This window comes from Vombatus ursinus, unplaced genomic scaffold (genome assembly GCF_900497805.2).
Source record: "Vombatus ursinus unplaced genomic scaffold, bare-nosed wombat genome assembly UNPS02014768.1, whole genome shotgun sequence".
Taxonomy (NCBI): Eukaryota; Metazoa; Chordata; class Mammalia; order Diprotodontia; family Vombatidae; genus Vombatus; species Vombatus ursinus.
In genome coordinates this window covers 29,185,211-29,212,895 of record NW_020954546.1, presented here as the reverse complement: position 1 = coordinate 29,212,895, position 27,685 = coordinate 29,185,211, and the positions used below count along the sequence as shown (strand labels likewise).

General features: G+C 43.0%; 1 protein-coding gene and 1 long non-coding RNA gene across 2 annotated transcripts; one reads left to right on the top strand and one right to left on the bottom strand.

Moving 5' to 3' along the window:
• Positions 1-394: 394 nt before the first annotated feature.
• Positions 395-4,069, bottom strand: LOC114043030. Its single transcript, XR_003569051.1, has 3 exons — positions 3,706-4,069; positions 2,834-2,900; positions 395-2,213 (listed from the first exon to the last, which is right to left on the bottom strand). It is a non-coding gene; the product is annotated as an uncharacterized LOC114043030 (long non-coding RNA).
• CUNH17orf75 (chromosome unknown C17orf75 homolog) lies at positions 2,462-24,632 on the top strand. The gene is made up of 10 exons (XM_027861861.1): positions 2,462-2,631; positions 7,709-7,789; positions 12,566-12,691; positions 13,090-13,233; positions 15,619-15,676; positions 17,455-17,574; positions 19,042-19,106; positions 19,961-20,097; positions 20,916-21,019; positions 22,570-24,632. Exons 1-10 carry the CDS (start codon positions 2,477-2,479, stop codon positions 22,777-22,779), a joined length of 1,200 nt encoding a protein of 399 aa, XP_027717662.1. The 5' UTR covers positions 2,462-2,476; the 3' UTR covers positions 22,780-24,632.
• The last annotated feature ends 3,053 nt before the right edge of the window (positions 24,633-27,685 follow it).

The window sequence follows — 27,685 nt, the reverse complement described above, 5'->3', positions numbered from 1 at the left end:
TTTTGGCAATTAATGAATGGAAATAAAATGGAATTCATATATCTCTCAGCTGTACATAGGAGGCAGTTAGATGGCTCAGTGGATAGAGTGCTGGGACTGGAGTCAAGAAGACTTGAGTTCAAATCTGGCCTCAGACATTAGTTGTATGACCCTGGGCAAATCACTTAATCTCTATTTGTCTTAATCCACTGGAGAAGGAAATGGAAAACCAGTGCATTACCTTTGCCAAGAAAACCCATGGACAGTATGGTGCACAGGGTCATGAATTTAGACACAGCTGAATAACTGAACAACAAAAGCTGTATATGGCACCTTTACAAAAACTGACCATGTATTGGTCAATAAAGGGAAGATTTGTATGAACTGATGCAGACAAAATAGGCAAAAACAATGACTACAACAATGTAAATGGATCACAGAAAGGAAATTGGAGTCTGAATAGTAGAATAAGTCATGAGAGTTCTCAATACAAGAGATAATGAAACATATCGATTTTCCTTACATCACAGATTGGGACCTACAAGGACAGAATATTATAGACATTATTAGTCCCGGTCTCTGTGGGAGACTTTTATGCTTGTTTTTCTTTGTTAGTAGGGAGGATTTAATAAAGGAAATGATAATGATGTAAAAACAAAAGGCATCAATAAAACATTTTTAAAGTAATTTTTTTTCAAATGAAAAGCTGCCACATAGATCACTGGTTTCACAGTAGTGGGATTAAAGGACTAAGAAAGCCCAAGCCAGAGTATAGTTTTCCAGGAGATCCAGACTTGTAAATTGTTTAGACAAAGCCGGACAGAGATGAAAGCAAAACATCAAGGGAGACTTGTGTGACTGATAGCCACTTCTGACCTGCACTATTTGTGTCACTTACAAATCTAGATCTCTTCCCACACTATATTTAGTATTGCTGTGGAGATCACTTCATGCTGTACAATCAGCACTTGGACCCAAAAATTCCTAACCTCCATCCCTTAAGACCACTGTTTTCTGCTCAGGAAAAGAGACACAAAGCAGAAGAGGTAGCTAGGGAATCCAGTCTCAAACTCAATTAGACAAGTATCATATATTCCCATTGCCATGTAATATACAGGCACCACTGTTGCTGCGGAAGAGGTAAGTAGAAGGATCTCTCCCCACCTCTTCACTGGAACCAGGGGAGAGACCAAGTCCCTAGCGCCCTGTTGGGGTGCTGGGGTAGGGGAAGGGAGCCAGAAGATAGGGAGCAAAGGAGGTGGGGGTGAGAGAGAATCAGAGGTACACACAGATTAAAGTCCACCAAATGGACCAGTTTTCCTGGGTCAGTGGCACTTCTTCCTCTACTCTCATCTCAGGGACAGCTTAGGAGCATCTGGTCAGGCATGCCCTTCAGAGCACTGTCAAGCCTCTCTCCATCCCCACCCCCCCATGAGGTAGACGACAGACCAATAAGCGATTGCACCCTGATACCCAAGGCACATCTTCTAGCAGAGTCCAGATCATGTCCGGCTGTAAGATCTTCCATTCTCGTGAACGTTCCATTCAGCAATGATTACTCCATCACACTTACATAAACTGTCTCATTTGATTTTCATAACATTCCTATGGCACAGTTATTATTATTTCCACTTTACAAATGAGGGAACTCTGAGAGATGAAGTGATGTGCCTAGGGCCACCAAGATTTTACGGTTGGAAGGGGTCTTGGAGATCATCTAATCTCATTCTTTCATTTTGTAAATAAGGAACCTGACACCGGGCACCACTAACCAGTACACCCAGTCTCTAACTGAGTACTATGAGTCCAGGGGCCTTTCCACGATACCAGGCTGGGTGGCAGGGAAGCTAAAACTGGCGGTGTGTTTAAATTGATGTTGCTGCGTCCGTATTTGTAGGATGGCAGCACACCAGTTGTTTTGTTTTGTTTTGTTTGGGGGCACAACAAGAACAAAGTCCCTTCCAGTATTAAAGCCAATTTAATTAAATTAAAATTTATTTGTAGCATTAAGTGGCTAATGAGGGATTATCTGGCCCTGGGAAGCTCTCTGCCTGGAAATGGGATGAAGCCCCTTTTACACTGAGATTCGTGGAACGAAGGGTGAATAGGTCTCGGACCCATTTTTGGCAGATGATAAAACTGAAGCCCTGGGAGACGACGAGATGCCTCTTCCGGGAAGGCGGCTTTAGAATCCACGCTCTTGCTCACCCCAAGGCCGCCGCGCTCTCCATCCACTAAATGGAAAAAGTCAGGTCCCTCGTTTGCTTCTCGCGTCCCGCGGGACATTCGCGTTCACGGAACTAAGTGTGTGGTGGAGAGGGCGCGGCGGAGCTGTGCATTGGGACCGTACGGCAGCAGGGGGAGCGGTAGGGCGGAACACAGCGCGCAGGGCGCTCCTCCCCCATCCCCTGCACGCAGGCGCGGGCCCCAGGCTCGGCTCAACTCGGCCCCGTTCGGCTCGGCTCGGCTCGGCCCGGCCCGGCCCCGGCGCGCGGACATGCTGCCCTCCCTGCAGGAATCCCTGGACGGGGACGACAAGGAGCTGGAGAGCAGCGAGGAGGGCGGCGGAAGCGGCGGCGGGAGCGTGGAGGACCGGAGGCCCGAACGGCCGCCCAGCAGCCACTTCTGCCTCTACGCCTACCACGGAAGCAGGTGCGGCCCCGGGGCAGGGCTCGGGCCTGCCCCTCCCCGGCTTAGGCCGCGCGCATGCACGCGCGGGGCACGCGCACGCACGGGGGCGGGGCAGAGGGAGCGCGTGTGGGCGTCAGGAAGTGCTGGGCTTCAGGTCACTCCCCCCCCCCCCCCCGTGCCTCAGTTCCCTCCTCTGTAAAATGGGCTTAATCATAGCACCCACCTGTCGGGGTTGTTGGAAGGTTCAGATGAGGTAATGTAAAATGCTTAAAGCATTCTATAACTTCTACCTATAATAATAATAATAATAATTTATTATTATACACATAGGCAGACACACCTCGAGTGCACCCACCCTGCCCCTACAACACATGCATAATGAGACGTGCACACATACATGTAAAACATGGGCATGCATAACAAACCTGCAACATCAAAATGTACGGGCACATATACACACACCACGTGTATACATTCATGCTTACATATACATAATGAAACATATATGCACACACATTACTGTGTCTGTAATTAATGCTCCCTACGCTCAGGGCATGCGAAGCAAGACATGCATGCAATACAAACATGCATACACACCCCACACATCTACACACATACACCACATGTACAGTCAATGGCAACGCATGTGTAATGAGACATGCACACATACATGCAAAACATAGGCATGCATAACAAGGCTGCATACATAAAAGTGTGCATGCATATATATATACACATCACACTTACATATATGTAATGAGACATGTATGCATACACATCACCATGTCTATCATTAATGCTCCCTACACTCAGGGCATGCAAATTTGGCAAGACATGCATGCAATACAAACAGGTATGCACATATACACACCACACATCTACATGATGCACACACCACGGGTACAGTCGTGCTAGCACACACATAACATATGTGTAAATCCTCTATAAACACATGTACCACATACATGGGCATGTATAACAAGACATGCATGCACGCATGCACACATGTATACATGCACATAAACTGGCATGATTGTATACTCATGCCTATTTATATGTGAGATCCATACTTAACACACATGTGTGCACACTTACCCTAGAATACACCCACATCCATGATGACCCTGCAAAGAAGTCTAAGGAAAACCTGTCGAAAGGGAATTAAGAGGTTTGGGATAGAGCAGGGTCAGGAAAACCCGGGAAGATGAGGAAATATCCAGAAAGGGGTGGGGGATGGGGGAGGTGATCAACAGTGGTAAATGCTCCAAAGAGGTGGGAAAAGGCCGTTGGATTTTTCAGCAAAGAGGTGGCCGATGACCTTGGAGAGAGTGGCGGGGATGAAGCCAGACTGCAGGGTTTGAGGCAGTCAGAGGGAGTGAGGAAGAGGAAGCAACAGACAGTGTTTTTCCTAGGTTGGCTGTGAAAGGGAGGAAATATTAAGAATGGTGGGGGATCGTGTGAATGGTAAGGACGTGAGGAGGAAGTTGCTTCTGAAACAACGAAGGTGGGGGAGATCTAGGCGTGTTTGAAGGCAGTAGAGAAAGAACCAGTGAATAAGGAGAAATGGAAAATTAAGAAGAGAGAATGATCAAAGCAGCAAGCTGCAGGAGGAGATGGGCCCAGGACATAAATAGAGGGGTTGGCTTCATCGGGAAGGGCCTCTTCAACCTTCAGGACTGGAGGAGAGGAGGATGGATGGTGGGTGATGTGGACAAAGGACAAACAGATGAGGGTATGTGAGGACAACATGTGTATTGAAATCCCCAGGTAAAAGGGCAGGGGTTGGCGTTAGGAGGGAGACTGTGAGCTAGGTACTAAACTCCCCGAGAAGGAGAGAGATTGAGGTGCCACCAGGAACTGGATAGAATGTCATATATGAATGAGGGAAATCTCAGGAGGAGAGGTTACTGACTGTAGGTGGTAGAGGGGAGGGCCTGGGAGCTTCAGGGAGGAGCGAGAAACATTCCTGCCCCTCTGCCATCACAGAGTGTGTGTGGTGGAAGGCACAACCCTGCTTGGCGATGCAGTGTTTTCATGGGACGGCCGGGTTTTGAGGATTGCACGGATATAGGATTGGCATGAAAGAAGCAGATCTAATGTGCTGGACAGTTGTTAAAAGTAGAACTCAGCTTCTCTAGAGCACAATGGATGGGGAGGGAAGAGTTGGGTGGGGACCCAGAAGGCATGTGGCTGACATGGATGGGTACGAGGGATGGGTAGCTTTGGTCTAGGCAGCCTGGGGTTCTGAGTTGAGCTACAGAGTAGTTGATTATCCAGTACCTGGTCAATCACCAAGCGTGTATTTGGTGCTAGCTGGGTACAGGCATGGTGGTGTTTGTTGGGGATATAAAGACGGTGAGGAGGCAGCCCTAGCCCTCAAGTAGCTTAGAATCTATAGGAAATGATAATCTGTCCGTGTATAAGGATATACAAAGTCAGTATCACTTAAATGGACCAGGAGGGTGCTAGTAGCTGATGGTGATGGATCAGGAAAGGCTTCACAGAGAAAGCCCGTGAGTTGGGTCTTGAAGGAAACCAGGTATTCTAAGGTAGAGATGGGGAGGGAGTTCGGGGCAGGCATGGGACACAGCCTGTGCAGGGGGAGGGAGGGAGGAGATGAGATGTGTGAGAAATGGCAAGAAGGCCAGTTTGGCTTGTAGTGTGACTGAAGGGGAGGCGCATGTAGACCAGTAGCAATGGTCATCTTGATTTGATTATTATTTCTTGAGTAGGAGGTGACAAGTTGTGGTGAGAGAGGGGATAATGTGGGCATCTGGCCCTGCTGTGTGGGCCCAGGAATTAATAGATGGATGAGATGTATTGGGCTAGGATCCCTGGGAGGATACAAGGAAGAGCAAAACCCTTTCTAGCCCAGTGCCCCTTCTCTGTCCTCTCATTCACACCATTTCTCCTTTCATTCTCCCCACCTCCTCATTTCTGTCCTTGTCATCTGCTCCATCTTCTTACCCCAAAGGTTCTTTCCATCTCTAAATCTATGATCCTGTGGTCAGCATCCCAGTTATTTCCTCCATCCTTTCCCCTGATCATTGCCTCAGCCCATCCTGACACACTCAACTCTGTACTCTGAATTCAGTTTCTCCCTCTCTTTCTGCCTTTGGCCTCCTACCTTTTTGTCATCTGCCCTTTTTCCTCCTTGCCTTTCTCTCTTTTTTGACCTGATCTTTCTTTTCCCAATCTTCCTTATCTCTGCCACTGCCTCCTCCCCTTTCCTGTCTCCCATTCCCTCAATTTTCTCTCTCTCTGGAACGATTACCAGCTCTCCAGTGGCTAGGATTTTATTATTGTTTTATTTATTTTTGCATCACTTTCATTTCTGAATATATACTTCATCTTCTCTACCTGGAAGTCTTCCTTTGAAACAAAGATTAAAAGAAAAAGAAAAAAAAATTCAGAAAAACAGCTGATTCCATTGCATGCCTACATCTGACAGTATAAGCAGCGTTCTATACCTCCAGTCCCTGACCTTTCCACATCTTCTCAACCCTTCTTTGAGTCCAAGATCAGTCATTATAATTATATATTGTCCAGTTTTGTTCGTGATTCATTTTGCTTACAGTATGGTAGTTACTGTATGTATTGTTTTCCTGGTTCTGCTTCTTTCATTCCACATCAGTTCATATAAGTTTTGCCATGCTTTTCTAAAATCTTCATATTTGTGATTTTTTACTGCACAGTAATATTGCATTACATTCATATGTCACTGTGTTTTTTAGCCATTTCCCAAATCAGTAGGACCGTCTTGTGCTTTTAGCTTTTTGCTACCAAAGAAATGCTTTTAGGAATGTTTTGACAAATAGTCAGCTTTTTTTTTTTTTCTGTCTTGACCTCCTGAGGGTACATGCTTCATGGTAGAATCTCTAGGTCTTTGTATAATTCCAAATTGCTTTTCAGAAGGTTGTATCAGTTCACAACTCTACAGTTAGTGTGCCTGTCTTCCTATAGCCCCTCCAACACTATTTCTATTCTCCATCGTTGCTAATTTGGTGGATGACTTGAAACCTTAGAATTTATTGAATTTCCATTTCTTGTATTATTAGTAACTTGAAGCAGTCTTACACATGACTGTTAATAGTTTGCAATTCATCTTTTGAGTAATGTTAGTTCATATCCTTTGACCACTTATCTAGCGAGGGGGAGGGAAAAATAGATCTCAGTCTTAGACATGTTAATTTTCTATAAAAGATATCCTAAAGTCTTAATGACACTTTTGGCTATTGAAGTTTAAAATTCCACTAAGATTTTTGGGATACCCTATATATCTTGAATGTCAAACCTTTGTCAAAGATGGGGATACAAACTTGTTTCCTTCTTACCCTAGCTGCATTGATTTTGTTTTTGTAAAAGCTTTCAATTTAATTCAGTCAGAATTATCTATTTTATCTTTTGTGATCTCTCCCTTGTTTGGTTAAGAATTTTTTTCTATCGTTTGTATTAGTCTCCCCTTTCCTTATTTGTTTTTATTGGTTTTTTTGTTTTGTCTTGTTTTTTTGGCCAGGCATTGGGATTAAGTGACTTGCCCAGGGTCACGGAGCTAGTGTTATGTGTCTGAGGCCGGATTTGTACTCAGGTCCTCTTGAATCCAGGGCTGGTGCTCTGTCCACTGTGCCATCTAGCTGCCCCCTCCTTATTTGTTTTTAGCTGCCCCTACAGAGTTTTGGGGTCTTGAAGTGGACCTAGCTTGTGGGTTTGCAGGTATAGGCTTCCTTTCAGATGAGAGAGCTCCTGGATACTACAGATAACTAAACTCTTTACCTTGGGTGTGTCCCTTCCCCTGGGTGGGCCTTAGGTTTTTGTCTGGAAAGTTGAGGGTTGGTATCAGGTGATCTTTAAGCTTCTATCCAGCTCCAAGGATTTATGGAGTCAGATCTTGAATGAACTGTCTGTCATCATGTCTTTACTTGGAGTTTATCTTTTCCATCACTAAAAAAAGGCAGCTGCCGTCACTGGCTTTCTCTCCTTACATTCTAGCCGATTTCCCCTTTGACTAGCTTCTTCCCCAGCCTTCCCCCTTCCTGTGTGACCCCTGCAGTGGTGAGATTTCTGTGATTAACGACCATAATAATCCCATGGTTTGCAGATCACCAACGCAACGTGGAGACAGTGACGATGGAAATCCGAGTAGCTTGACTTTGGAAACTCCTCCTGGTGCAGACTTCAGGTAAAGCCAGCATCTGTTTTCCCATCTCTAGTGCGAGCTCTGACCTGTAGCGATCAGCAAACCTGATTTTTCATTGAGTAGTTCGTATGTCAGACATATAAATCCACCCTCCTCATGAGAACCTAGACATCTATTTTCTGATATTGTGAATTTGAGAACTGGGCAGGTCCAGCTGGAAAAACTTTTTAAGTGCTAATTATGTGCCCAGCACCATACTGGAACAAAGGCAGGCCAGAATCAGTCCCTGACCTGGAGGGGCTCACAGTCCAGTGGGAGGTCCAAATAATGCTTGTGTCATTAGTAACTAGACATGAGTTTGTTCTCTCTAAGTTTCTGGGAACACACATGAGATTCCAGTATTTGGATTTAAATGATATATGAACATTGCTATCAGAAGTAATTAATGAGAAGCGGTGTTGCCCAATGGTAGAAGCTGGCTTTGGAGCCAGGAGGGCTGTGGCCCTGGATAAGCCCCTTGACCCCAAGGCCAGAGGGGTCTAACTCAGGTAGAAACAGGGGCCACTAAACCATACATTAGGATCCCTACAGGCCACGTATTAACGTGGAAAACCTCATATTAATATTGTCTATGTTTTGTTATATTTTTATTTTGTGAAATATTTCCCAAATACATTTTTATCTGGTTCAGGCCACACTCAGGCCATGCTGGATGGGGCCCTGGGCCTTGTGTTTGGCAATTCTGCTCCAGACAACTAAGGCTGTACATTACAGAGTGTCAACCTGCATTGGTGGAGGGACTTTTTCTCACCTGAAAGTCCCCTGTATCAATGAATTTGTATGCCCAGTCCCTCCCTATCAGAATTGTTTTAAAGATCATTTTATAGTTCTGCTTTTCACACTCTTTTCTGTATGATGCTGGGCCATCACTACAGTGTGTCTCAGGCACGTGTCCCTGGCACTTACCTACCAGGTCAAAGAAAGGTTGTGATCTGCCTTGCTGGAGGGAGTTGCCACACCTGGAGTTTGCTGCATACCCTTTGTCTTAGGATCCTAGATTTGGAGTCAGAAAGAGCCTCAGACCTTCTAGTCCAGTCCCCTTGTTGTATAAATGAGAAGACTGGGGCTCAGAGGGTGAGCTGTCATGTCCAAGGTAACACAGATCAGAGATTTAGAGCTGGAAGGGGCCCTAAAGGCCAGAAAGCCCAAGCCCCTTATTTTACAGTTGAGGAAACTGAGGCTAAGATCACATAGTTCTGTGAAAGATCTGAGGGATGATTCGAACTCAGATGTTCCTGACGCCAAGTCCAAAGCTCTACCCACTGTGCCACTTTACTGCCTCTGTCAGTGGCAGGCCTGAGATTTGAACTCAGGTCTGATGTAGGCGTTGTATTGAGAATATATTCCTATATAACAGCGTGAAGACTTGAGTAGAATGTTCTTTTTATGTCTTCGTGTGACAAGACCAGGCTAGAACCGCTCTCTGCCTTGAGGCTCTTGGGACAGGAGCTCCCAGAACTTACCTCCTCTAAACCCTCCAAGGTCTCTGCCCGCTCTGTTCCCGCCTTGCTCCAGGCTCAGAGGAAGAGGACCCTTGGCCAACCCTTCCTGATTTGCCTTTGGCCCGAGTTCCTCCTGTCACCTCCATCACCTTACTGCATTCTCTTTCTGTCTTGCATCTTTACCTTCTCCCACCTCTGGCTGCAGCCTACAAACACATTCACGTCTTCTTGATCCTCAGATTCTTTCGTGAGCCCACTCCCCTCAGACTGTCGTCTCTTGTCTTCCGTGAACGTCACTTTCCCGCTACGTAGTCACTTCTTGGGCCATTGTAATCTGGCTTCCGTCCCTGCTGCTCTCCAGAAATAGCTCTCTCCAAGGTCAGTGGTAACCTTCTTGTGAAATCCAGCGACTTGGTTTTTTTTTTTGTTTCCTGCTGTGTTGTCTTTCATGTCTCTGAGGCATTTGGTGCTGTGGACCCTCCTCCTTCTTGGTCCTCTTTCCTGCCTTGGCTTCTGGGACATTGCATCTCCCTGCCTGTCCCTTCTCTGCCACCTTTGCTAGATCCTCCTCTTCCCTTTGTCCCTTAAGATGTTCTCTTCTCAAGCCTTTTCTCTTCTTTCTCTGCATTCTCTTCTCTGGTAATTTCATCCTGGCTGCCGTTGTCAGCACCATACAGGGGATTCCCAAATCTCCATCTTCTCCCTCACCTCCCCATAGCTCTAGTCTCATATTTCCATGTATGTCTCCACCTCGATGTCACCTCCCTCTCCAGAACTCATCATTCCGCTGCCCTCCCTCCCCAAACCTGCCCCCCTCCTGACTCCTCCATTTTTGTCTTTGGTACCTCCTTCTTCGAAGTCACCAAGCTCAGAAATTCAGAACCATCTTTGAGTTCCTTCTCCCTTATTCCACATCACCTGCCAAGTCCAGTCAATCCCAACCTGGCCTCAGCTCCAGCGTCCATTGACCCTTTGCACTCCTGAAGTATCCCTTCTCGTTCCCGTGCTCATTGCTTCTCCCCCAATCTCCAGAGCATCTTCCCACCTGGTTCTTCTTCGTCCAGTCTGTCGTCCTACACTAAGTAATCTTTAACGCACCCCTTTGGTCACGTGTTTCTTCAGCTCAGAAATCTTCACTGGCTCCCCTTTTCCTCCCTGATGAAACATGATTTCCTGATCCCCCACGCTGGCCCTTGTGATGTTCCTCACCATTGACACTCCATGCATTGGTCTTCCCTGTTCCCCAGCACCGGAATACTTTCCTTCCTCTCCTCAGACTCCTGCCTTCCCTGGCTTCCTCCAAGACTCCGCTCAAGTATCCCCTTCTTTGGGGGGCCCTTCCTCCTCCCCCAGCCCCTGCATTCCACTGTTACTTTCCATTTATACAGTGTATAACTTGTATGGATGTAGTTCTTTGCCGGGCACCTCCTCCATGAGAACAAGACCCTTGAGGAGAAGGGCTGTGTTTTTCCTTTTCTATGTATTCCCAGCATTAACCATAGTGCCTGGCATATACTAAATGCTTAATAAATGATTGTAGACTGACTGACCAATCCTGGCATTCAAGGCCCACTGCAGTTGAGTTCCTATCTGTCTTTTCAGCCTCATCTCACACTACTGCATCTACTTTACCTCTTAGGTAAGCTGGACAAATCTTAGTGACCTTTACTTGCCCTAGTCCTTCCCATCTCAGTGTCTTACAAAAGACTTGCCTACCACCTTCCCTTCATTCTAGGCCTGTCCCCAGGCACGTGCAGCTGAAAATGATGCCTCCTTCCTCAGATTTCCCCCTAGCATTTTGCCAGGGATTCTCCTTAGTGCTTAGCACTCTTTTTCATGTAGTTATTTGTGGAAATGACCTTCCCCTCCCTCCATCCCATTAGATAATAAAGTCCTTGAGAGTAGGGTTTGTATGTGTTGTTTTTCAAATTCCTAACACAGAACTTGGTGTGCATGGCAGATACTTAAACAATTGAATTTCATCTGAAGTCAAATTTGAGATTTTTGCTTCCTGTTTCATAATAGAAAACTCAGTTGACAAAATGTTTGATACTATCTTTTGCCTCCATGCATGGTGAGATGGAAGGTGGTCACCAAATTAACTGCCACAACACCAAGTAAACATCTTAGAGCAGGGGTCTTTAACCTAGAGTTTGCAAATTTAAAAAAAAATATTAATTTATTTATTTTTAGTTTTCAGCATTCACTTCCGTAAGATTTTGAGTTGCAATTTTTCTCCCCCTCCTTCCTCTCCCCCCACAAGCAATCTGATATAGGCTCTACATTTACATTCATATTAAAAATACTTTCACGTTAGTCATGTTGTAAAGAAGATTTAGAATCAATGGGATGAACCACGAGAAAGAAGAAGCAAAAAAAAAAAGAGAGAGCAAATAGTATGCTTCGATCTTCATTCAGACTCCATAGTTCTTTTTTCTGGATGTGGATAGCATTTTCTGTCATGAGTCCTTTGGAGTTGTCTTAGATCTTAGCATTGCTAAGAAGAAGAAAGTCTATCAAAGTCAGTCATCTCACAGTGATGCTGTTAGTGTGTACAATGTTCTTCTGGTTCTGCTCATTTCACTCAGCATCCGATCATATAAGTCCTTCCAGGTTTTTCTGAAGTCTGCCTGCTCATCATTTCTTATGGAAAAATAGTATTCCATTACATTCATTTACCACAACTTGTTCAGCCATTCCCTAATTGATGGGCATCCTCTCAATTTCCAATTCTTTGCCACCACAAAAAGAGCTGCTATAAATGTTTTTGTACATGTGGGTCCTTTTCCTATTTTTATGATCTATAATTTTTAAAAAAAACATTTTGATAACTACATTTCAGTATAATCGACTTTTTTTTTCATCCTGTGTTTTTTGTTTTGGGCACTTAAAACATTCTTCTGAGAAGGGGCATATTTGACTTTCCTAGATTACTGCCCAGGGGGTCCATGTTGCAAAAGGGTTATAAGACTCCCTTGCAGAGAGACAGCATGGAGCAGTGGGTAGAGTAGTCAGGGGTCCTGGGTTTGGATGTTGCCTCAGACACATCCTAGCTGTGTGACTTTGGCCTCATTTGGCCTCTATGTAAAATGAGAAGTTTGGGTTTGATGACTTCTTTGTCCCAACTCGAAGGCTATGGTCCTATGAATCCTGTCCCTCAGAGTCATTCTGACTTCATCAGACACTCGACTCTGCTCATTGTTGCAAATTCCGAATTCCGTCGGCAAGGAATAAATAAATTTATTTATGTAAAACAAATGTACACACATATACATACACATACACTCATGAATATCTATTTTGTTTGTTTCAAAAGCCTTTCCTTGGTAGATACTAATTTACCATCAGAAGCAGAGCCAGAACTCCGGAGTGCCATCGCTAAGCGTGTGTCCAAAGGAGCTGTCTTTGAAGGGCTGGGTAACGTTACATCGGTGGAGCTGAGGTAAGGACATGGGATACGGGCGAGTTTTTGTTTCTGAGCTAAGTGATGGAAGGGATAAGCAATTCCCCCAAGGCCAGATCTCCCTAGCTGATGTGTACCTGGCTGGCTTCATGTCTAGACCCATCTTGATCGCAGCTAGGATATTGTGAAGCTTGACTCATTCCTCCCCCTTTAATTAGTTAATTAAGTTAATACTAGCAATCCACTTAACCTTTCCCTTCCAAGTATTTAACTTAAGGCATGATAAGGAGGTGGGCAGAGTTTCAGTGTAGATACAGATAAAGATGAGCAGCCTTGAGAGCTGTCTGCTAAATTAGATGCATGTTGACCATAGGTTGAGTCACCAGCCTGTTCCCTTTGACCTTTTTCTTCACCCCCTCCTCATCCCTATCCTGCAGTCTTCCAGATTCTCGGGTTGGTTGCTATTACTGCCTTTTCCAGCAAGACAAACCACTTATAGAAACAGCAACTGCAGAGTCTGTTCCTGACCCTCCTGAATATATAGTCTGTTTCTTAGGGGGCTCTGAAAAAGGACTTGAGCTATATCCTTTTCTTTGTCTCTGAAGATGGCAGAAAGGCCAAGTCAGGAGAATAAAAAAGATGGGTTCCCACTGACTTTCCATTCCCCAAGACCCCACCCCTTCCCCAGAGTTTCACTATGTCATTCCCACAACCTTTCATTCATTTTATTTTTTAAAATTTAATATGATTAATTAATGGAATGGAAAAGTATTTATTAAGTAGCCTTGGGGAGGGGATGGAGAAGTCAATGAAAGCTTCCCTTGCCCTGACTGCCTACCTAGGCCCTTGGGCCAATCATTAGGGATTTGGGTAGCTGCTGGCAGATGGGAGGGATATGGATGAGGAAAGTGAGGGTCCTTGGTGAGAACTTCCAGATGCTTTATTAATTTTTAAAATTAATAGCACAGTTTCTGGCCTATTAAGGTACTTTGAAATTCTTGTTGATTGGTTCATTAAATCTTTTATCGAAAGCAAACATCAATACTAACCTAAATTTTTTACATATAAATTAATTAAATTTAGCACATATACAATATTATAACACCTTTAGGCCTTTCTTCTTAAATTTCTAATGGGATTCTTTGGCAATTCATGTTTAATCACTTTTTTTAAAATGTTAATTTTTGGGGGGGGGCAGTTGGGGTTAAGTGACTTACCCAGGGTCACACAGCTAGTTAGTGACAAGTGTTTGGCCTGAGGCTGGATTTGAACCCGGGTCTTCCTGACTTCAGGGCTGGTGCTCTATCCACTGCGCCACCTACCTGCCCCTAAAATGTTAAATTTTTAATTAATGTTTAATGTTGAATTTTTTAAACACTCACTTCCAAATGATAATGCCCCTCCTTTGTAGCAAATAAGTAAAATTAAGCAAAACAGATCAATATATTGGCAGTGTCTGAAAACATGTACCTCATTTTGTATCTGCAGCCCACCACATTTTTGTCAAGAGGCAGGAGACATGTTTCACTATCATTCCTCTGAAGTCATGATTAGTAGCTACATTGATGAGAATTGTAAATTGTTTTCCTTTATGTTACTGTAGTTATTGTATAAGTTCCCTATAAAAGATTTATTGACTTTTCCTTATATGATTGTAGTTAGTATGTATTCTATTCCTCTTGGTTTTGGTTTTTTACTTTTTTTTTTTTTCATAAAGGACTTTTTAGATTTCTCTGTATTTCTCATACTTGTCCATCTTAGTTGCATTGTAGTATTTCTTTACATGAACATAGCACAATTTATTTAACCATTTCCCTATTGTTCAACATTTAGGTTGTTTCCAGTTTTTTTGCAATGATATATAATGTTGCTAATGAAAATCTTTGAATAGATAATTCCTTATTTTTGGCATTGATAACACTCTCAGGATATATTTCCAACAGTGAAATTATTGGGGCAAAATTTATGATTATTTTTGTAACTTTTTCTGCCTTCAGATTGATACCTTTAGATTGCTTTCCCAAGAAATTCTACAAATTTGCAATTCCACCATCCATGAATGAGTGTACCCACTTCTTCATGATACTGCTGGCATTGTGTTTGGCTTTTATTTATTTATTTTTTGCCCATCTAATGACTGTGAAGAGGTATCTCATAGTAAAGTTGAGCATTTTTTTCGGGTGATTATTAGCAGTTTGTTCTTCCTCATTTTTAAAACTATCTGTTCAAGTTCTTTGACTTTGAATTCACTTTAAATTCTTTTTTTCCTTGAGTGTGTCTGCTACAAGGGGTGTTATTGCTCATAGGGATAGTAAAGGGCACCTGTGATTTCACTGGTATAGGGAACTCCCAGGTGAGGAAGGTTCCACCGGATCAGGTCAGCACCTTCTCTACAACCTGCAGGCTGAGGGAGCTGAGGACAACATTGAGAGGTTAAGGGAACGGGGTAGGAGGTGCCAAAGGGAGGACTAGAACCCAGGTCTCCCCACCTTCCACACTGGCTCTGCAGCCACTAGGCCTCTTTGGTCATATCCCAAAGGCCACTCTTGGGGATTGTTTTAATTCATGGTATTTATAAACTGAGAGGTTTTATATTTTATTTTGGAAGCTTAGAGCAGCCATCTTGGTTTATCTATCATCATCATCATTATTGTTATTATTATTATCATTATTAGATAGCTAGGTGGTATAGTGACTGTGAACACAACATTGGCCCTGGAGTCAGGAAGACCTTAGTTCAAATCCAGCCTCAGAGACTAGCTGTGTGACCCTGGGCAAGTCACTTAACCTCTGTCTGCCTTAGTTTCTTCATCTGTAAAATAGTAATAATAGCACAAACTTCCAGGGTTGTTGTGAAGATAAAATGAGATAATATTTGCAAAGTGTTTGGCGAACCTTAAAGTGCTATATAAATGCTAGCTATCATTATTATTGTTTGTTATTATTATTATTCCTTAAGATCATACTTTCAGACTTGAGTTGGACAAATACATCCAAGGCCTGAAGACAAAAGTGGATGGCGAGGTAAAAAGTCTGACTTCATCCTTTTTAAGCATTGGAGAGTAGTAATATTGGGCGTTATAGTTCTCCTCTACTTACAGAACATTTCCAGGTGGCCACAAGAATCCTAAATACATGTTGCTCTGAGGCAGGCAGGGAGTTCACTACTGAGGCAAAGCAAACCCAGCGGCCTGTGGGTTCCAGACGATGGCTCTGCTGCTTTCCCTCCCAACTAAACGCTAATGATTCAGTTCATTCACTGAGATGGCATGTGAATCATGACTGAGGAGGTGGGAACAGGGGTCTCAGCTACCTGGGCCGTACCAGTGGAAGGCTGGCTTTGCTGTGCAGGGCCCCCGCTGTGATCCTGTGGCCGTGTCCATCAGTCCCTGAGATCGCTCTGCAGAAGGAAATGACTGCTCTTGCGGCTGTCACCCTCACAAGCTGGGGATGTATTACCTGAATCCCAGCACTTCCCTAAGAGCCCTTCTATGGCTCTGTTCTATTCGTGAATTTAAACCTTTTTTGAAACATTGGCTTCTAGCGCCTCTTTGGGTGATAGGTTCCATAAGTTTATTACCTGTTCCATGCGGTAGGATGGATTGTAAATCCTCTGGAGAGGGCCTGGACGAGGATGGCCTGTAACATAATGATGTGGGTCAGTGGCCTTCCCACCCTAAAGCTGACTGAGTGGCAGTACTTCTTGGAAGGTGACCTTCATGAAGATAAGTGTCTCTGGGGGAAATGTGAGAGTATCAGAACCAGGATATCAGCATTGGGAATATACCTTCTGGTATCTTGGTGAGTCTCCCAGTTCCCTTCCAATTCTGATTGGTCAGGCTGGACTCGATCCTCAGTTACCCCCTGTACAATCATCCCATCCTCTCCTTTGAGTGGTGGCTCTCTCCAGTGAAGAAATGACAGTGAACACCTTAGATTTCATCACTTGAAATAAAAAATGTTTACAGTAGTTTCCATTCTAGGCCTTTTTTTTGCCCTTTTTCTTCATTTACATTTTTTTAAAAATTAAGAACTTAACAAACATGAACAGCTATGAACATTTTACTGTACAAACAACAACAAAAAAGTAGGATTACACATGAAACCATAAATCTTTGTTATATACAACTAGGGTTTTTAAAGTGTATTTAAAATGATTAAAAATTTAACTTGATTAGAAGCCAGATACAGTGGCACATACCTATAATCCCAGCTACTGGGGAGGCTGAAACTGGTATAGATCTCTTGAGCTCAGGAGTTCGGTGCTGTTGTGAGCTAAGCCCGATTGGTATGTGCACTAATCATGGCATTAATATGGTGAGCCCTCTGGGAATGGGGTCCACCAGTTTCCCTAAGAGGGACACACAAGGCCCAGATCGGAAAACAGGGCAGGTCAAAGCTCCTGTGTCAATCAGAGTGGAACCGGTCTGTGAGTAACTCTGGCATCCAGCCTGGTTCAGAAAGAGGAAACCAGTCTTTAAACAGAACTTTGTAGTATCAAAGCAGTTCAACTTGTCAGTGTCCCCTCCTGAGCTGCCTTCTGCATTCAATGCTTTATTTTGCTAGTGGAATTTCTTAACAAAACTTACTTTTCTGGGAATGATATATGTCAACATTCTTTTTCTGATCTTAAAATTCAGAAGTGTTTATCCATCAAGTCTTATCACTGTCAACAATGTTGAGACAGAAAGTATTACATCTCGGTTAAAATGGGATCTATCACCATCAACAATGTTGAGACAGAAAGTATTCCATGTTAGTTAAAATGTCAAATGATAGTATTTTGTTCCGTGTATATATAGGAAGGTAGCCTGGAGGCCTGCACCAAATCCTACCTTAGCAACTGGTTTGAGGCGGCCGTATGCCCAATTGAGAGAGTCGTGCATCTCTTTCAAGAGAAGCTTACCTTTCTCCTGCATGCTGTAAGTATCAACACAGACATTCCATTGATTGAGAGCCGGTTGGGAAGTTCTGTGGAAGATTTGAAGAGACTGCTCACTTTTATTTTTCCATTGGTCCCAAGTTTAGCTGTCAACAGTTCACTTGGAAACTTGGTTCAGTTATTCAGTCAGTGGCAGTTGCCAGTTGAGGCGTCTTCATGGGACAAATCATTTCACAATAATAATCTCCTAGGTACTTTTTAAGATGACTTGTAATTAGAATTATTTCCCTAAGCAGTGGGATAGGAGGAGAAAAGCATCCAAGATGCTTTGAGTTCAGAGGATCATAGCTCTTTCTAGAGCCAGAAGGACTTCAGAGGCCATCTAGACCAACTCCTTATTTTATACATAAAGTTACTCTGACCCAGGTGAGTTGCCTAAGGTCACACAGGTGGTATGTGTCAGAGGTGAGATTTGAACCCAGGTCCTCCAACTCAGCAGCCAGTGTTTGGCTACTCTAACCTCCTTTAATGACACCCAACATTCAGATGGAAACTGGAAAATTCAGTAGGTATCTAGATGTTTTGGTATTGGCAATGAGGTGTATTTGAAATCACCTAGATAATTGACTGGATTTTCCACCCAGGTAATTGTGTGGGGTAAATACTGGCTTGGATAAATAAGGAACCTTTATCTTTACTGTATAACAACAGTTGAAAAAAACCAAGTCCTCAAGATGAGTACCATGCTCTTTGTTCGGCACCTTGGAGAGAGCAGTGGAAACCTGAGGATTTGGAATCCAAAGATGGGGCTTCTGATGTCAGCTCTGCATGTGCTGTCTGTCATGATCTTGGGCAAGTCATCCAGTTACGCCCAAGCCTCGGTGTCTTCCTCTACAAAATGAGGCCAAATGGACTACTCTAATGCTCTTTAAGGCCGCTTCCAGCTCTAAATATTTGAGCCTCTGCTCTTCGTTGAGCACCGTCCAATCAAATATTTTGGGAAGGTTGTGATGTATCCAAGAGCCGGTCCAATATAGAGTGAGTGAGATGAAGAGAATGATGTTATTAAGTGAGATGAGCAGAGCCAGGGTGCTCTCTGCTACATATGGCCGTAGGATAGTTCAACATTGAAAAAGCCATCCAGAGGGAAGGGAACCCTACGTGTGTTTGGGAAAAGACGCAGAGAAAACTCATTTATTTGTTTTCTGAATGTATTTTTTAGGTTCCACCTTATTGATCAGGGTCTTCTGTAAGATTCTGTTTCTTATTGGCTATCATTACTTTTGTTTGTCTTTGTTGATGGTTATTACATTTATAACAATTTTTTTAAAGATCATGAAGAAATAGGTGTTATCCAGATTTTATATCTCTCCCAACCCTTAGACTATGCACATAAAGGCAGAACCCTTTGTTCTGCACACAGTAAGTGCTTAATAAACATTTGCCGATTGACTGATTGAACCAAAGCAAGTCAAATACATACTGACAGTGAATTTCTCTCTCGAAGGCTTTGAGTTACACTCCAGTTGAAGTTCAAGAATCAGATGAAAAAACAAAGAGAGACATTAATGGGTAAAGATTGCTAAAAGTTTTATGAAAACACCTTTTTTCACAAGTTGCTTTTAAATTTTTTTTAGTTTCTAGATTTATTTGAGTGTTGCTTATGTATTTTTCTTTTTAATTGTTCATGTAACTGCAAATCTCTATTGTAGACAACTTGCTTGTAAATTCATTATGTAACTTTCAAAGCTGTCCGTGTGTGTATGTGATTTGTTTTTTTTCCTGGACCTTTCATCTGTGTACTTTTTTTTAATGCTTCAGTTTCTCTTTTCTTTCATTTCTTTATCTTTTTTTTTTTTGCAACCTTATGACTACTTCTTCCCATTCCTCCCGACTACCCCCCCAAAATACCCTTGTAAGCTATACGCATAGTTAAGCAAAACAAATTCCCACTTTGGCCATGTCTAAAAATGTAGCATGTCTCATTCTGCACCTGAATACATCACTTTTCTTAGAAGTTTGGTAGCCTGCTTCATAATTGTTGACCTTTACTTTAAAAAATATATATTTTTCCTCCTTGAGCCCCTTTAAAGATAATGCATGGCTAGGTGTGATGGTGCACACCTGTAGTCCCTGCTGCTCAGGAGGCTAGGGCTGGTGGAGTGTTCGATGAGGTGTCTACAGTAAAGCCTGCACCAATGTGGTGAGCCCCTGAGGAGGGGAAGGGGGTGTCACCAGGCCACCTAAACTGGTCCAGGTTGGAAAAACAAAGCAGGTTAAGCTTCAGTGCTGATCAGTAGTGTGGGGTCAGACCTGTGAGTGTCAGCTGTACTTCTGGCCTGGGCGAGATAGGGAGACCCAGTCATAATGATAACAACAACAGCAACAGGAATGACATTTGGAAAAGGAACTCTCTTTTGTGGCAGGTTTCTGAGCGTGGCTAGTCTCCAAGGACTTATTCACGAGGGGACGATGACCTCCTTATGCATGGCTATGACTGAAGAGCCGCACAAGTCAGTGGTTATAAACTGTAGTGGGCCTCAGCCGCAGTTTTCTAACGCAGGTGAGATGCATGTTCTAAAGCATCCTTTGTTGGTTTATTTCTGAGACTGAATGTTCATGCTGTATGGGATAATAATAGGGTGAGAACAGATCGTACTGAGTTTTACTCTCTACCTTCAATTTTTCAGGGGTTTATTTTTAAAAAAAAGTTTTATTGGTATCTTTTGTTCTTAGAACACCTTTATTTCCAGATAGGTTCCCTCCCTCATTCCCCTACTCAGTGAATCATGCTTTGTGGGAAAGAATTTGTAAAAAATTAAAAATGTTTTACATCTCAGACAATAACAGTGTTTACTTATAAGAGCAATGTATGAAACATTTGTAAGTGTAAAATGCAGGTTAATATATTATCATTCCATTTATATACATTTATATTATTATATAATAGCCTAGGTGGAATGTCCTTTGCCTAAGGAAGCAGCAGAGTGTGATGGATAAAGGACTACATTTGGAGTCAGGAAGACCTGAATTCAAATACTGCAGTGTCGGAGGACTTGGGTTCAAATCCTGCTTCTGGTGTTTACTACATGTGTGACTTGGGGGTCTCAGTTTCCTCACCTGTAAAATAAGAGGTTGAAATAAGATGGACCTCTGAGGTCCCTTCTAGTTGGGGGGGGGGCATAGGTAGGCAATGTAAGTGTCTCTAAGCCTCAGTTTCCCTATCTGCAATGGAGATAACCATACCTCTAATACTTATATCAGAGGGTGGTCATGAGGCTGAAGTGATTTTACATATATAAAGAGTTGAGCAGACCTTTTCAGTGCTCTAGAGACTCCAGATATTATTACTGTTTCTCACTGTTCCCTGATGTTTTACAGGAAGCAACAGGTTCTGTGAGGACTGGATGCAGGCGTTTCTGAATGCTGCGGAAGGTGGCAACCCATTTCTTTTCCGACAAATCCTGGAGAACTTTAAACTGAAGGTAGCTTACTCTTGACTCGGTTCTTGGCAGATGGTTGTCTGGGCCTTCTGGTGCACAAGAGATGTTGAACCATTTAATTTCTTGCTTACTAAGTTAAATGCTGTGGCAGTTTCAGATGGAATCGGTCTTGCAGTACGAGAGAGATTGATATTTTCTGTGAAACTATTGGAGGCAGTGTGGCCTGGTGCATGGGATGCTAAGCATGGAGACAGGGAGACCATGGTTTGAATCCTGCCTGATACTCACCAGCCGGGTCCCTGGAAAAATTGCTTGGCTTCCCTATGCCTCAGGCAGCGCCCTGGGACCTATCCACAGACTCAGGGAGTGCAGCTCCGCTGGGCTTGTTGTCTGAATGCCTAAAAGACTATCTTACACAGAACTCACACAAGTGATCTTTCCTGTTTGTGTCCCTGGTGGCCTAATGGTGTAAAATTCTGGGTGTTGTCCCTTGTTGTTTAAGGATACGTTTTTTTAAAAATTTGCTGATTTTTGTTGTTTTTATGCCATTTTCCCCCCTCGAATATTTCACTCCTCTCTCTCTTCCCCAGAGAGTCATCCAATGTGACACAGAATTTTAAAAAAAGAAGGAAGAGGAAAAAAAAGCATTTCAGCAAAACTAATTAGCAGTTGGGGCAGTGTAGTCTGACAATATATGTGATGTTCCACAAAGGGTCCATTTCTTAAACCTCGTTAAAAAAATAAGCTGAAGGATACATTTTGTTTTGACATAACAGATATTTCCCAACAAACACCCACACAAGCCACTTTACAAAATATGCTCCCTGAGAAAGCCATTTGAGCATCTATTGTTAGCAGAAAGGACGGCTGTCAATGTCCTCTTTAATGGTGGCAATATGGCGCTAACATTGACTGCTGTATTTGGGCAGAGTTTTGCTGCCTCTCCCAGTTAACTTTAGAACGTTGCGATCGGGTTTTTTTGTTTGTTTGTTTTTGCTTTGCTCTCCTTGTTCTGCATTACCTCATGTAAATCTTTCTTTGTTTCTCTAAATTCTTCATATTTAACTTTCCTCTTGGTATAGTACTTTTATATTTTTCCATTTACTGTAATTTGTTCAGCCATTCCACAGTCAATCAGGCCCATGTTTTGTTTCAAGATTTTCCTGATCATAAATAAGGTTGCTATGATTATTTTTGTACAATGGGTCTTTACTTGCTGTCAATAATCTCCTTGGGGTGTAGTCCCAGTAGTAAGAGCTCTGATTCTGTGCCTATAAATTTGTCTCCTATATTACTTCTATAAGGAACCTACTGTTATGATCTGTTCAAAGTATGAACAGTTTAATGACTTTTCTTGAGTAAGTCCAAATTGTTTTCCAGATGGTTGAATCAATTGACTGTTCCACCGGCAGTAAATTAACGCGCCTGTCTTCCCATAACCCCTCCAACAATGACTTTCTTCCATCTTTTGCCATATTTCCTAGCTCAATGCATTTCAGATGATACTTAAGCATTATTTAGAACTTGTTATTAATTCCCCACCCTTTACAAAGACGAAAACTACATACCTTTAACTCGTCCCTCTTTTCTAGGCTATCCAAGACACAAACAACCTGAAGAGGTTTATTCGCCAGGCAGAAATGAATCATTATGCCCTGTTTAAATGTTACTTATTTCTGAAGAACTGTGGCAGTGGAGATATCCTACTGAAGATAGTGAAAGTGGAGCATGAAGAAATGCCAGAAGCCAAAAATGTGATCCTGGCCCTTGAAGAGTTCATGAGAGAAGAAGCTTCAGCCTAGACTTCTTAATCATTTGTTTTTATGTACTCTGAAATTGCTGCAACATAGTATTGTGCAGTCATACTCTCGTGATCCATTGGAACCAATTTGTCATTGTCGTAATGGGTTATGCTGTCCAAAAGCATTAGGTGATTTCAGACTAATTCTAGGTTGCAGTCTTTTGGTGGTTTAAATTATGTAAAAACCAGTGGAAACATTTTCCTTTGAGTCTTAGGGATAAAAGTGTGCAAGTACATAGTTACTCTCTTTGTCAGCTTTTAACCTCATCAATCATAGAATCTTGGGGTTGAAAACTGGAGGCTACTTATCTCTCTAGCCCTCTGTCTTTGTGTGGGCAATCCTATTTTTCTAGGCTCACAGAAAGAAATTCTGTAACCTCTCTCTTTAGTCCATTCCTTTGTTTAAAAACACTGTTAAGTCATTTTCCCTGGCAGAAAATCATCATGATTCTTTCTCAATCACCATTGGATTTAGCATTTTGTAGCTATTTGGAGAAGATACAATTCGAGACTTGGGGCAGACTCTCTTCACAAAAGCATTGCAAAGACAGGTCTAGAACACAGCCCATGTCTTAAAAGCTTTGCACTCTGTGGGTGCCTGATGTATTCTGTTGGATAATGGCAGCGTCAATATGGTCAGCCCTGGTGCTGATGTGCAAATAAAACTTGAATTTGTAACAAATTGTAAAATGAGCTTGTAGAGTAGATGAGCCAACTCGAAAGGAAAACATTAGTTGGTTTCTAGGACAGCCACAAAAATGAATTGAACTAACCCTTTAAAGAGTGTACTGCTCTTTTTTTCATAAAGCTTCAAACGCTCTACTGGTTGGTTGGCTGGTTGTTTGTCCTTTGAGTAATTAGGGATGGGGGAAAAGAAAAACCAAGGCATTCTATTGGCAGCACATAACCTCAGAAACTCAACAAAGATTCTTCACTACACTCAGACTCGGGCATTGGTTTTTGATTTCTATACTTTCATTCTTATCCTCAAATCGTTTTGCACCAAATCAATGGAAAGTCTGCTCTCGAGATAATTGGATATCTTCTTTCCACGGAAACAGATTGCAGCTACCCAGATGTAGCAGTGGTTTTCCTTGTCTATAGCTATTTAAATAAACCCCATATTTGATCATTATTATTTAGTCTTGTCAATCATAGAATAGTGGGTTTGGAAGGCTGTGCCCAGACCCCTGCCTTTATGCTGATTCCTGCTTTCCCTAGACTTAGAGGAGATTCTATAACCTTGTAATAGGAAACATAAATCTTGTATTTTTACTGCCCTGGGGATGTAGAGAAGTCCTGAAGGCCTTTAAGCTGAGGAATCATCTCAGATTTCTTTAAATTCCTATTAAGTGCTGAGTTACACCAGTGATCTGCCCTTTCAGAATGACTGGCAGTGTTCCCCCCTTTTTCTCCTCTAAGGCACAGAAATTCATCTAAGAAACATTTATTAAACACCTACTATGTACACTTCACTTTGCTATACATTGAAGGTGTTTGGTTTTTTTTGGGGGGGGTTAGGAATCAGACCTGTGATTTCATCAGGGTCGCCTCCGTTAAAAAAAGACTACGTTCGCATCCTACCCCTCACACGTGTTGGCTGTGGTCCTGGGCAGATTGCCTAACCTCTCAGTGCCCCAGACCAAGTTTTAGAGAAGGTGCCTATCTGTTTTTGTACAGGAAGTTTCATTGTGCTGAGTTACTCGGAACAATACAATCATATGTCCAAACCTATCTACCCCCACCTGAACTTAGCTTTTCATTATGGTAGTCTTAAAAATTAAATGGATTCTCAAAAATTTTAATCATGGGGAGTTTTTATTGCCATTAAAATAAAGGTTATCCTTCTGTGTAGCAGTTCTGAACTTTCTCTTCCTTCTTGGTAGACAAATGGGATGGGAGGGGTAAGGACGACTTCCTTATTCACCATCCAGAAAGTGAGACCTCAGAAGCCTAGGTCACTTCCTTTCCCTTCCCTCCATTTTCCTCCCCTTCATCCATTTTAACCACCAAATGATGCCTGTAGGAGTAAATACACCTTGCACTAGATGACAGGGAAGCCCACGATTTTCTTGAGAAACATTTCAGTTCTCAAGACAATATTTCCCCAGTCTTTTGTCTTATTGATGAGTGGAAATTCCATTTTCTTTAAAGGAATCTTTCCACTGGGAGGTTAACATAACCCACACATTAAGTCACATGATTACCTTCTTACATGCTTCCTGGATAGGATAACACTGGGGTGCAAATGCCCAAATACAGCTTTTCTCTCTAATGTCTTTCTTTGGAAAACAAGATGAAAGTCATAGAATGTTGCCTGTTGTCATGCAACAATCATTGACTGAATACTTCCCATGTACTAAGCACCATGCTAGGCACTTTACAAATGTTAGCTCATTTGATCTTCACAATAACCTTGGGAAGGGTAGGTTGGAGCCAGATTTTGGAGGGCTTTAAGAGCCCAACAGAGGAGGTTGTATTTTATCTTAAGAGCTAGGGTAAGCCACTGGAGCTCCTCGAGTAAGGGAGTGGCAGAGGTTAGACCTATGTGTTAGGAGTATGAGCATGGCAACTTCATGGAGGTTTTATTGGAGAGGGGAGAGATTGGAAGCAGAGAGGTTATTAAGAAACTTATGTTAGTCCAAATGAGAGGTAATGAGGGTTTGAGCGAGGATGGTGACTCAGTCTGTAGAGAGAAGGGGACAGAGTTGAGAAGTATGGAGGCAGAATTGACAAGGCTTAACAACCAGTGAGATGGGGGGAGTGAGGAAGAGAGGAGTCAAGGACGACTCAAAAGCTTTGAATCTGGGTGACTAGAAGGTTGAGAAATAAGTTTGGGAAATAGGGTTTAGGGGGACAGATACTGGTCGTGTTGAGTTGGAGATGCTTGGGGGGCATCCAGTTAGAGATTGAGATTAGTTGGTGGTACAGGTGTGGAATTCAAGAGACAAGCTAGGGCTGGATATATAGACTAGGAAGTCGTCAGCATATAGGTGACAATTGAACCTATAGAAGCTGATAGTGCCTGGCACATAGTAGGGGGCTTAATAAATGCTAATTGACTGACTAGCTAATAACACCAGAGAGAGAGAACAGACAGAGAAGAAAAGAAGGGCATGTACACTACGGAGGCATCCTGGGGTGTATGTACACACAGAGGCTGGAACATGGATAGCAATTCAGTAAAGGGGACAGAAAGAGTATTCAAAGAGGTAGGAGGAGCACCAGCTGGGAGCAGTGTCCTGAAAACCCGAGGAAGGGGAGTGGTTAGGAGGAAAGGGTAGTCAGATGCTACAGAGAAGTCAAGAAGGATTAGGACTGAGAAAAGGCCATTGGACTTGGCCATCAGGCATCTTTGGTAAGCTTGGGAGGGAGCAGGTGAGTGACGAGGTTGGAAGCTGAGGTACTAGGCCTAGAAAGGCCAAGTCTTACAAATAAGCCAGCTGACCTACAACGCTAGAATTAATGGTGAGCAAGTTGGAATTTCTGATGAGACACCAATGAGGAATAAAACCAGCAAGTTGTTTAGGGCCCTGAGAGGTTGAGTGATTCACTTCGAGTAACAGCCTGTGTGTATCAGAGGCAGTGCTTGAACCTAAGTCTTTCTGACTCCCAGGCCAGCTCTCTCAGGGGAGAAAGAAGAGAAGGGAGGAAGGAGGAAATGGGGAAGGGATAATGGTTTTTCCTCTTTGAGGAGAAGAGCAGTGACTGCTCCAGAACCCAAACCCTTCACCAAACTAAGGCAGAAGGCTGGACCTTAAAATCCTGCTGGTGGGAACCTGGGCAAGCTGCTTAGCCTCTGTCTGCCTCAGTTTCTTCTTCTGTGAAATGGGGATGATAATAGGACTTACCCCCCAGGGTTCTTGTGAAGATCAAATGAGGTAGTATTTGCAAAATGCTTTGCAAACCTTAACATGCTATATAAATGCTAGCTATTATTATCCTCCCCCAGCTCTTTTCCAGTGCTGCTGGGGGTGAGCCCCCGATTTGTCGCTCCTGCCCTAAATCATAGGAAGGCTGAATGGGAGACAGTGATGAACTTGGCCTCCTTCCCATTCCCTTTTCCCTGCCCTCCCCTTTTTCCTCTAACAAGCCTTGGACACTCTCAAAAGAGAACTGTCATCTTGGTCCTCGGGCCTGGGCTCGCCTCCCAGAGCAATTCTGGGAAACCCTCTGAGACATTAAAAAACAAAGCCCAGAGATTTATAGTGTGAAACAGTTTCGCAGCCTGGATTTGCTGGAGCAGGGGAAGAAAAACAGCAAAGTAAACATCCCTTAGCTAAAAATCTAAAGCAAGGGTCCCAAACCCAGGGATCCTGGGCTTGTTTTTAAAAAATACTTTGCCAACGATTTCAATATAATTAATTTTCTTTGTGATCCTATGTGTTTTATTTTATACATTTAAAAACATTCTTCTGAGAAGGGGTCTATAAGTTTCATCCAATTTCAAAAAGGGTCCATAGAACAAAAAAGGTTAAGGACTCCCTAATCTAGGAAAAAGAAAGAATTCCCCTTAAGAGCCACCTTTTGAAGCCTGTGCCCCATTTTAAACAGTTGTCCTCAAAGTCTATATATCTCTGGTTTGGGGACACCCTAATCCCCGGCAGGCCCCAGTCTCCAGGTCAGGGGTCTGACCTTTTGTATGTGTTCCTCTGGTACAGTTTTCTTGGGGGTGTTTATCTTGGCTTTTCTACTTTGTCCCTCTGCTATAGACATATCATGGCCCCTCTACCCACCCCCCCCCAAACATGTGTAGCTCATTTCCAACATCACAGATGAGGAAACTGAGACCCACAGAGATGATACGGCTTGTTCAAGGTCACACAGGTATGGGGGTCAAAGATGGGATTTGAAGCCAGGTCTCTGATTCCTGAGACACTTTCAGCCTAGACATAAAAAGAACCTTA

Excerpts from the sequence above, each read along its gene's own strand:
- CUNH17orf75 (XM_027861861.1), top strand. The coding sequence starts at position 2,477 with ATGCTGCCCTCCCTGCAGGAATCCCTGGACGGGGACGACAAGGAGCTG. Across the intron at positions 2,632-7,708 it reads TACGCCTACCACGGAAGCAG|ATCACCAACGCAACGTGGAG; the intron begins GTGCGGCCCCGG and ends CATGGTTTGCAG. Across the intron at positions 7,790-12,565 it reads CCTCCTGGTGCAGACTTCAG|CCTTTCCTTGGTAGATACTA; the intron begins GTAAAGCCAGCA and ends TTGTTTCAAAAG.